This window comes from Ursus maritimus, unplaced genomic scaffold, assembly GCF_017311325.1.
Source record: "Ursus maritimus isolate PB19 unplaced genomic scaffold, ASM1731132v1 scaffold_35, whole genome shotgun sequence".
In the NCBI taxonomy this organism is placed as follows: Eukaryota; Metazoa; Chordata; class Mammalia; order Carnivora; family Ursidae; genus Ursus; species Ursus maritimus.
The window spans coordinates 14,211,317-14,223,162 of NW_024426119.1; the positions used below are offsets into that span (position 1 = coordinate 14,211,317).

The 11,846-nt window shown below is 36.0% G+C and overlaps 1 protein-coding gene across 3 annotated transcripts in view; it reads left to right on the plus strand.

Moving 5' to 3' along the window:
* The window catches only part of ICE2 (interactor of little elongation complex ELL subunit 2), a 70,660-nt gene that overhangs the window by 49,536 nt on the left and 9,278 nt on the right, over nt 1-11,846 (plus strand). For all 3 annotated transcript variants that reach the window (XM_008706045.2, XM_040620565.1, XM_040620566.1), the window contains 2 exons: nt 6,233-6,317; nt 7,651-7,701. In XM_008706045.2, the coding sequence (XP_008704267.1) occupies nt 6,233-6,317; nt 7,651-7,701 (136 nt within the window). The remainder of the gene's footprint in view (nt 1-6,232; nt 6,318-7,650; nt 7,702-11,846) is intronic.

Here is an 11,846-nt window from a genome sequence, read left to right on the forward strand (position 1 = left end):
AAAAACTTGGAATCAGATTAGGGGGAAAAAAAATCTCTTTTAAAATCTTCCAGAGAGCCTCAAGGATAGGAATGTAGCCCCTGTCTTAACGTTTGTAAGAAAAACTGGTTAACGTCAGGGAAGATAGCTTTTTACTAGTAGAATTTAGAGAGAAACCTTTGTGTTATTGGTGTAAGGTGTTAAAAACAATCAGTGTCCCTCTAGTAAGCCCAACAATGAAGCATTTGGTGCATGTGGATCTTTGTATCATTTTATTTTTTTAGCTAGGCAGCCACTAAAACCTGTAGCAAAATGAATTGAACTTTGAATCCATCCTTCAAGTAGTGGTATCCCACTGTTTTAAACCAAGATTTCTTAAAACAAGAAAGCATAGTTAACCATACATTGTATATTATTTTTGTTTTTCAAAAAAATTTTGGTCTAAGTGCTGTTAATGAACAGTTTTTAATGTGTGTGGACCACTGCTATAAGCAATAGAGAAAAGTAAAAAATAATTAAGTAACTTATTCGTAGATACAGAGTTTATCAGTTGGCAGGACCAAAATTGAGTCACAGTTTTTAAGTGTCAATAACTTTGCTATAAAACTAAAAAGGGCTAGGGAAGAACTGAGGGAGGGGCAGGGAGGTGTCAGATGTAACAGAAGTGAAGCATTTTGTGTGTGACAGTATTAATCAATGTAAATTAAAACAAATGACTTTACTGTTTAGAAACTGGATTCTTAAAATCTTGACCAGAAACTTTCCAAGTTTCCAAGCTTATGTTCTCTTTCCCATATACTCACGCACCACCGTCCTTCCTCAACTGTGGCCTGAGTTTTCCTCTCAACCAGTGCTAGCCACTCCTCCATTTAGCTTAAGCATTTCATTGTCATTTTTCCCTGCCCAGCCTGTAATCTCAAGATTTCAAAGATATTTAAGGTAATTTCTCCTCAAAAATCAAATTTGGGGGTCTGTACATTAGATCCTTTGGAGTAAACGTTAAGGATAAAGTTTATCTTCATGATTGAGCGATTCAGATAAAACATGTCTTATAAGGTAAAGTGATACAAGATCTCAATTACTTTCTTTAACTTAAGAGCACATTGGTTTGTAGGACATGAGTTCAGTAATTCTCAAACGTGGTAGTTCATCAGAATCTCTTGTAGGGCTTGTTAGAGTAGAAATTGCTGGCCCTGACCCTACAGTGTCTGATTCAGTAGGTCTGGGTCGGGACTCAAGACACAGCATTTCTAGCATGTTCTCAGGTGCTGCTGATGCTTCAAGTTGGGAACTGCATCTTGAGAACCACTTCTGTAGCTCATAGTCTGTTTTTCAGATAGAATAAATGTACTTTTTTGTTGTTAATGTTTGTCTGCTTCACTTTACTATGAACGTGTTCTCTTCCCCTCAATTATAGTACTTTTTATCCTCATGTCCCATAAAAACATGAAGAGATATTCCTTAAAGAAAACTCCGAAAGTAATCTTATCACAACTTCTGTGTCTACCTTCTAATCCTTTAATATATATCAGTTCTATATAGTTGACATAAGGCAGGCCTTGCTTTTTACAAGTTGAGATAAACCAGTTTCAGTTACTACAGTGTATTGACTATAACTGATTTGGTAAAGTACAGACTTCACTGCTGTCTCTTCAGTCCACATATCACTACATAAATAACAGATGCACATCATGACCAGTGACCAGTAATGTCCCATTTTCCGAACTCTGTCAGTGGTCACTATGCACCTGTTACTGAGTTCATATACAAAAAGTGTGTATTTGTGTTCTGTCCTTGTCTCCCAGTGATAAACTCATGATGTAATTTTATAAAAGTGGATAATCAAAGAGTTGGCCAGCAATGATTAAAGCACAGCAAAGAAATAAAAAGTGATACTGCAGGAAGTGAAATTCAAAACTGAACATAAATGGAGTTACAGGAGTAACAGCTGACAGTGGGAATGTTGACAGTGCTGATGTTCAAGAGACTTTAAGATATGCCACCACAAGAATGTAGTGAAGGCAAACTTTGGGACATAAATGAGGAAAGTGGTTGTGACTTAAAGGATGAAAAAGTGATACCAGCATAAGATTTCACATGAAAGGAACTCTTGGAGATATTTCCTGACATTTAAAGCACAGAGGAGGGGCTCCCAGGTAGCTCAGTGGGTTAAGGATCTGCCTTTGATTCAGGTCATGGTCTCAGGGTCCTGGGATCTAGCTCTGCGTTGGGTCCCTGCTGAGCAGGGAGCCTGCTTCTCCCTCTCCCTCTGCTGCTCCCCCTCCCTGTGCTTGCTCGCGCGCTCTCTCTCTCTGTCAAATAAATAAAATCTTTTTAAAAAAATAATAAAGCACAAAGGATACAATGTTGGAAAGTGATCCTAACTTAGAAAGGAGTATGACAATCCATGGCGTAGAAAAGATGCTTGCTTCCTATCATAGTTGTTCCGGAAGGTGACAAGCAGTGTTCAAATTGCTCTTGATAAGTTTTTTTTATAAAGAAATAAAATAATTTGCAGTGTTTTTAATGTTTTAAATTAGTGTACTAAATAAATATTAATTTTGTTCTTTTTTCATTTCCCTATATATTTATATTTGATGGAGAGTTCATAATGTCTTCACAAAAAATAATTTTTTCAAAGATTTATTTATTTATTTTAGAGAGAGAGCATGGGGCGTTGGGTGGCAGAGGAGAGAGTCTTTTTTTTTTTTTCTTAAGATTTTATTTATTCGACAGAGATAGAGACAGCCAGCGAGAGAAGGAACACAAGCAGGGGGAGTGGGAGAGGAAGAAGCAGGCTCATAGCGGAGGAGCCTGATGTGGGGCTCGATCCCAGAATGCCAGGATCACGCCCTGAGCCGAAGGCAGACGCTTAACCGCTGTGCCACCCAGGCGCCCCCAGAGGAGAGAGTCTTAAGCGGATGTCTCACTGAGTGCAGAGTCCAACGGGGGCTGGATCTCACAACCCTGAGAGAGGACCTGAGCTGAAACCGAGAGTTGGAGCCTTAACCTATTGCACCACCAGGTGCCCCAACAACAGCAACAAAATTTTAAGATCTGTTTATTTATTTGTGAGAGAGAGTGTGTGTGCACATGTACAAATGGGGGAAGTAGCAGAGGGAAAGGGAGAGAGAGAATCTCAAGCAGACTACCTATTGAGTGCAGAGCCTAATGTGGGACTGATCTCATGACCCATGAGATCATGACCTGAGCTGACATCAAAAGTCAGACGCTTAACTGACTGAGCCACCCAGGCTCCCCTTGACAAAAAATTTTAAAGGTTATGGAACAATTATAATTTTTCACATTGATCATTAAAATTGCTTGCATGGTTTCAGCTTGTATGATTATTTTTATCATCCCATACTGCACGCAAAGCAAGGACTGCCTGTTTATATGTATGTGTGATTGGATGCATGTATATAAAGCCTTTAATTGTATTATATAAAGGCTTTATTTGTACTCGGTAAAGGAGTATTTCCCAACCTTGACACACAAAAAAATACTTGGATAGCACACCATGATATACAAAAGAGATTGCTAATGGTTGAAGGGCAGTGGCCAGGAAACTCCATCCCAAGCCTTGCTCAGCTGCCCCAAGGGCTGGGGAGATAAATATTTCAACCACACATATGAGTCATTTGAGGCCCACAGGTGAAAATGCTCCGATATTGAGAGAATTGTTAACTCCTTGAGCTTCGAAGTAGGCCTCATAGCACTTAGTCTGGTGTTCTCTATCTAGTTATTTTCGGCTGACCATATTTGACATATACTATAATACATATTTTTTTATTGAGATTTCTTTAAAAAGCTAAGACTTATTAGTCTCCTCAAAGGCATATTTAGTAAATGTCTAAATATGTTTTATTGTATTTAATATTCCCTTTCTACAGCTATTAAAGCATTAAAATGTGTCTGTTATTAGAAATGTCACTGTATAATGAGTGTTAGAAATGCAGAGGTGAAACTAAAACTTGGCATAGGAAATAAGTAGGCGTGGGAAAAATAGATTCGTTGTTTTAAGGAAAAGCATCTGGTAAAAAATGTTTCTAATTCTTTTTATGAGCTGAAAGCAAATGAAAGAGGGCTTTATATGAAAATGAGATATTATGTGTATTTTTTGTTGTCCCAGCGATTGACATCAGCTTCCCAGGTAATGTGTTTTGATAACTAAATACTGCAAGTTCAAAAATAAAAACAAAACATGGTATTATTTTCAGCATTGATGAGTGTTACACTCTTGTCATACTAATTGATGTTTTTAATTCTGGTTTTTGTATTGACTTGATTATATATTTAACTCAGGGCTGTCTTTTATATCATTCTTCCTTAGTACATTTAAAGGCCTAAGTGTCCTGTCTTAACCTATTTTGTTGTAGAACATACACATTACTTTTTAAAATGGAAGTATCACCCTTTGCTACTTTGTTTCTTGGAATTCTGGAATTAAGTCATGTTTATAAGAAAGTAAGACTTTAAGCAGACTGTTTTTTTTTTTTTAACCATGAGGAATCTTGTGTGCTTTAATTAAAAACCAGATTTTGGGGGGGCTTTATTGTGATATAATTGACAAATTATAAGATATTTAAAGTGTACATCATGATGATTTGATATACATATATATTCTGAAATGACTCCTCCCATCCAGTTAATTAATACGTCTATCCCCACATATTTATATTTTTCCTTTTTTTTAAATGAGAACATTTAAGTTCTCTCCTAGCAAATTTCAATCATACAATATAATGTTATCATATATAATCACCATATTATACATTAGATTCTCAGACTCTATATGGCTGAAAGTTTGTACCCTTTTACCACCTCTCTATTCCTTCCTGCTCCAGCCTTTGGGAACCATTTTTCTACTCCGTTTCTATGAGTTTGACTTTTATTTTTAGATTCCACATATAAGTGATACCATGTAGTATTTTATTTCTCTGTCTTATTTCACGTAGCATTATGCCCTTAAGTCTATGTTTTTGTAAATAGCATAATTTCCTTCTTTCTCATGGCTGAGTGATATTCCACCGTATATATACACCACATCTTCTTTTATCCATTCACCCATTGATAGACACTTACGTTGTTTCCATATCTTGGCTATTGTAAATAATTGAACTGGATTGTTATAGTCTAATTTTTATCTTAAGAATTGGGTGTGGTGTGGGGCGCCTGGGTGGCTCAGTCATTGAGCATCTGCCTTCGGCTCAGGGCGTGATCCCGGCATTCTGGGATCGAGCCCCACATCAGGCTCCTCTCCTGGGAGCCTGCTTCTTCCTTTCCCACTCCCCCTGCTTGTGTTCCCTCTCTCACTGGCTGTCTCTCTCTGTCAAATAAATAAATAAAATCTTAAAAAAAAAAAAGAATCGGGTGTGGTGGTGCCTGGGTGGCTCAGTTTGTTAAGCAGCTGACTCTTGATTTTGGCTCAGGTCATGATCTTGGGGTCCTGGGATCAAGCCCTGTGTCAGGCTCCGCTCTCATCAGGGAGTCTGCTTCAGGATTCTCTTTTTTCCCTCTGCTCTTCCCCCCCGCTCATGCTCGCTCTCTCTCTCTCTCTCTCTCTCAAATAAATAAATAAATAAATCTTAAAAAAAAAAAAAAAAAGAACCAAGTGTTTCTTAGAGATGTGTAGAGCATGCCCAAACTATAAATTTGACTATCCGTTTGCTTTGATAATAGGTACATATCTCTCTAAAAATATAATCTTTATTAAAATGCAACTTAAACTAATAGGAAACAGAACCACTAATATTTTAACAGTTGTTATTCTTAAATTTGGGTCTTAGAGATTATTTTTTGGTGTGCACGTGTGTAAACTTTTCTATATTCAGCAAATATTTTAGAACCAATACTTTTGTGTCGTTTTAAAATACAGTTTTGGGACGCCTGGGTGGCTCAGTCAGTTGAGCATCTGACTCTTGGTTTCAGCTCAGGTCATGATCTCTGGATCATGAGATTGAGCCCCGTGTCAGAGTCTGCAGTCAGCACAGAGTCTGTTTGAAATTCTCTCCCTCTCCCTCCGTCCCTCCCCATCTCGCTCTGTCTCTCAAATAAATAAATAAAATCCTTTAGAAAAGTAAATAAAATATGGCTTTAATTAATAAACTTAATAAAATGTGTAAGTCTCTTTTTGGAATGTAAAATTGCTTTACAGTTGTTACAATTTTGTATAAACATCTTTAAGAAGAATGGATAACTTTTTTTTTTTAATACCGCAATTGTTCTTTTTAAGTTTGATGTTTTATTTTAGGGCATATCGATGCATTTACTTCAAAACTTTTTCTGTTAGAAGAAATTACCTCAGAAGAATTAAAAGAAAAACTTTCAGCACTCAAGTAAGAAAGTTTACTTTATGGTGGGATTCTTAAAACTTGTGAACATAATCACTAATTTTTGTCTATTTCTAAATATTAGTTAAGTTTAAATCATTTATTTTCAAGACTTTTAATTCTTTTATACATTGAGGCTTCTTCCCCTAACCCAGTTTGTGATCCATCTCATGTCCACTTTCAAATTAAATCAAATACCAGTGACACCAGTCTTTCTACTTGAGACAAAGGAGGCTGGAGCAAGCGTAGTAGCCCACCATCTGGGACGTACATGAGAGCACCCCTTATCAGGGCTGGGAAACAACAGGACAGTCATATAGACTCAGCTCTAAGGATTATATATATTCATTTAGACATCCTAACTTCTAAAAGTTTCCCCTGTGCCAGTATTACTGTACATCATATTGAAATGAGTTTATTGTGCTCAGGACTCCGAATACCCAAATGCAAAGGAAAATAACTTACAAAAATTAATTTATATCTCACAGCTTTCTAGAAAGGACTGGTGGGAGTATTATCCCTATTTTATATGTGGGGAAACTGGGACTTTGACTTGTTCCAGCGCATACAGCTGAGCTGGAGTGGCAGCCTTGGTAGTTAATATATTTGATTCACCATTAGGATGAGAAATTGTCCTGACTTAGACTGGTTCCATAGTTCTAGCTTTGGGCCTTGACACAATTTTTGAAGGATCTCATGTTCAGTCTTGAATTCTCTGCTTGCCCTTAAAAATGTCCATTTCTATTATAAGGACTGCCTCCTTTGAGGAGTAACTTTTTCTTTACATGAATAAAAAAGCTTTTCTGTACATTACTCATTGCCTGCCCCACCTTTCCCAATGACCAATTTTAAAATAAATTGTAGGGGGATTGAATAGATACTAAAGGGTAGAATAGATACTAAAGAAATATATCATTTCCCTTTAACTATCCTGCTGCCATTCAGTGGCTTCTCTGGTATCACACATTTGAAATACCTCTTAGTTTTTTTGGAAGCTAATTCACCACCATCTCTAAAAGGCAAACTCTTTTGCAGATTAGTTCTGCTAAAGACTTCTTGAACATTTTCAAAAGTTTATAATTTGAATATAAAATAGTGATCTCTTCACAACTGCTGTGATTCACACAGGCTAAGTACTTTATTATTTTAAAGAGAAATCAGGAAATGGCAAAAATTAAGTAAACATTATAATTTAATCAATTGATTTTGGTATTCTGTGTTTTCTATTTTATATGTTTTTTTTTTCTTTGTTGGTGAGGGTATTTCTCTAAGGAGCTATAATTGTTAAGAATACTTTTTTTGTCATTTAATTTTACAAGAATCTTCTTCTGTTTAATAGGATTTCAAGTTTATTTAACATCCTCCAACACATTCTAAAGAAATTGAGTAGGTAAGTGTTTTTGTTTTTGTTTTTTTTGGACATTTTGCATTGATATATGTGATTTTCTTGGGTGGAAATTCATAGAAAATTTGAATATATGCTATTAGGGGTCATAGAATGTAACCCAGAAATGCAAGATTTTTTCTTTTTGTCAAGGTTGAAATCGTGAAAATATAAATAAGAAGATCATATGATAGTATCTGGTTTCCTTGCAGTTAAATATTTTTCTGTAAGGCTCTGTCGTATTAGGTTTCCAATTGCCATGTAACAAATTACCACAAGCTTATTGCCTTAAAACAGCACAAACTTACTCTTTTACAGTTTTGGAGGTCAGAAATCCAAAATCATTTTCACTGGACTAAATTTGTGTCAGCAGGGCTGATTGTTTTTGGAGGCTCTAAGGGAGCAGTCATTTCCTTGTCTTGGTTTTCACCTTTTAGTGGCTACCTGTATCCCTTGACTTGTGACCTCTGTCCATCTTCAAAGCGTATCACTCAGATTTCTGCCCTTTATCACATTGTACCTTAATCACATTTAGAAAGCCATTAAAAGTAACGTTCAGAAGTTCTGAAGATTAGGATGTGGATATCCTTGGGGCCGTTATGGAGCCTAGCATAGCTATATTGTTTACATTTTCAGGGTAAGGAAGCAACGTAGAGCTAGTGTCCAAAAATCATTAAGTCCGTGAGAAATCTTAGAATATGGATTCTCCACCTGATGATTTATCAGACTGTTTTATTATGTGAACTTTTGTACTCCTGTTATGCCCTTACCAAAAAATAAACTAAAAAACAATTCAAGAGTCTGAGATAAAAGTGAAAAATCTCAAAGTTCTAACTCTTTTACTTATTATGCAACTAGATGTTAGTTTCCTTATTTATAAAATGATGGTGTTGAGTTCGGTGATTTCTTAGGTACTTTTCAGTCTGTGATTCTGTGGCAGAAATTCTCTTTTGTATATCGTGTTCTTCATGTGAAGTGCAGTACTTACACATGAAATGTGTCAAATGCTTTTTGAGATCTTATTATCAATATCTTAGTTTGTGTGTTCGTTTTCTACTGCACCTATAGCAAATTACCCCAAAATTGGTGTTTTAAAACAACACAAATTTATTATCTTTCAGTTCTGTAAGTATACCAGGTCTTCTGGGTTGAAATCAATGTGTCAGCAAGACTGAATTTTTTTTTTTCTGTAGGCTCTGGGTATGGTCTCTTTCCTTGACTTTTGTAAATTCTAGAGGCCACCTACATTCCTTGGCTTGTGGCCCTCTTCCTTTTTCAAAGTTTCAAAGGCAAGTTGAGTCCTCACATCACATTGTTCTGACTCCTTTCATAGTTAAATCTCCCCTCTGCTTCCCTCTCCTACATTGAAGGACTCTTATATTACAGTGGGCCCAGTAAGATAATCCAGGAAAATCGTACCACTTTAAAATCAGCAGGTTAGGAACTCTAATTCCATCTTAATTCCCCTTTGCCTTGTAATGTAGCATATTTAAAGGTTCTAGGGTTTTGGATCTAGGCATCTTGGAAGGTCATTATTCTGTCCACTATAGTTAGTATCCATCCATGTACATTCCACTGTATGGCACTTCTAAAATACTCTTTCTTGAAGTTTTACATTCTCCATGAATTCTCTATAAACCAGAGCTTTCATCATTTTTAGTGAAGGTAGTTAAAATATATGATTTTCATCAATAAAAGCTCCATCTTTGAATTGTTATTTATTCTTCTACCAAATCAATTATTACTCATTTCCTTATATAAAAATGTGAAGGTGATTGTTTCGAAAAAAAAGTTCTCCAGAGGGTAAGAATAATTCTCTAACCTCCTTTGTCAACACCTATTACTTTTCTGCTTAAAAAAATTAATGGAAATTTAACTTATCAGGCTTGTAGGCAGATGGATACAACGAAGTATGATTAATCCTTATTTTAAATGATATGGGAAAGAACTGAGATTCTCCTTAGCATCTTTGAGCTAGAGGAATGTAAAATCTTAAGAAAGCACAAAATATTAATTGTATCCTTTTAGCTCTTTATTTTGATACACTGAATTCCTTAAAACTTTCTAAGGAGAAAAGGAAAATGTAAATTTGATGTTTGACAGAAGTGATTATTGTAACAGTAGCGGATCATGATTAAGAGTATGGCCCGTAGATTAAACTGCCTGGGTTTATATCTAAGCCCTACACTCAGAACTTTGGGCAAATTGCTTAGTATCTCTAATTTCTATTTATCTATAATATGGGATGAATTATTAATATTATACCTTGAGGATTTGTTGTGGAGGATTTAATAACAAAATGGATATAAGCAGTATAACAGTAGTTAGCTCATGATAAACATTCAGTACCTATCAGCTGCTATTGTTATTATATTCTCATAGCACCTCAAATTGTATTGTGATTGTTCCATTTTTTCGTACACTTTATTTTAAGCTAAGTATAGTGAATGTACCACATTCCCTTTTATATCTCTTAATCTTTGTATTATTGGATACAAAGCAAGAGCTATGTTTGTTGAATGAATTAAGATGGTCTGTATAGGAATACTGTGTATGTACACTCATGAAATACTTTTCAGTATGTGTTGTGCATGGATTAGAGAATTAGGCAGACTATTTCCCATTAAATTATTGAATACTTAGAAATTGAGATAACAGTAAAAGTAAGTAATTATGTATCCTCAACTTCGGAATAACAATTAAAATTAGTTGTCTAAAAATCATGAAAATAGTTAAAAATAAGACTTCTTTGGAGATGTGTCATGAAAAAGGTTGCTGTGGACGATGTTGTGGAGGTTGCTGCCTATGCTCTCCTCTAGGATTTTGATGGATTCCTGTCTCACATCGAGGTCTTTCATCCATTTAGAGTTTATCTTTGTGTATGGTGTGAGAGAGTGGTCAAGTTTCATTCTTTTGCATGTAGCTGTCCAATTTTCCCAGCACCATTTTTTGAAGAGACTGTCTTTTTCCCACCGGATGTTTTTTCCTGCTTTATCAAAGATTAGTTGCCCAAAGAGCCGAGGGTCCATTTCTGGGTTCTCTATTCTGTTCCATTGGTCTATGTGTCTGTTTTTGTGCCAGTACCATGCTGTCTTTGTGATCACAGCTTTGTAGTACAGCTCGAAATCCGGCATTGTGATGCCCCCAGCTTTGTTTTTCCTTTTCAACAGTTCCTTGGCGATTCGGGGCCTTTTCTGTTTCCATACAAATTTAAGGACTGTTTGTTCCAGTTCTTTGAAAAATGTCCTTGGTATTTTGATCGGGATAGCATTGAAAGTGTAGATTGCTCTGGGTAGCATGGACATTTTAACTATGTTAATTCTTCCGCTCCATGAGCATGGAATATTTTTCCATCTTTTTGTGTCTTCTTCAATGTCTTTCAAGAGTGATTTATAGTTTCTAGAATATAGGTCCTTTACGTCTCTGGTTAAGTTAATTCCAAGGTAACGTATGGTTTTTGGTGCTATTGTAAATGGGATGGATTCCCTAATTTCTCTTTCTTCAGTCTCATTATTCGTGTATAGAAATGCAACTGATTTCTGAGCATTGATTTTGTATCCCGCCACATTACTGAATTGCTCTATAACTTCTAATAGTTTGGGAGTGGATTCTTTTGGGTTTTCCATATAGAGTATCATATCGTCTGCGAAGAGAACAATTTTGACTTCTTCTTTGCCGATTTGGATACCTTTTATCCCTTTTTGTTGTCTGATTGTTGTTGCAAGGACTTCTAGTACTATGTTGAATAATAGTGGCGAGAGTGGGCATCCTTGTCGTGTTCCTGATCTTAAGGGAAAGGCTTCCAGCTTTTCCCCATTGAGAATGATATTTGCTGTAGGCTTTTCATAGATGGTTTTTATGAGATTGAGGAATGTACCCTCTATCCCTACACTCTGAAGGGTTTTAATCAGGAAAGGATGCTGTATTTTGTCAAATGCTTTTTCAGCATCTGTTGAGAGGATCATATGATTTTTGGCTTTTTGCTTGTTGATATGATCTATCACACTGATAGATTTGCGAATGTTGAACCACCCTTACATCCCAAGGATGAATCCCACTTGGTCATGATGGATAATCCTTTTAATGTACTGTTGGATTCTATTAGCAAGGATCTTGTTGAGAATTTTGGCGTCCATATTCATCAGGGAAAT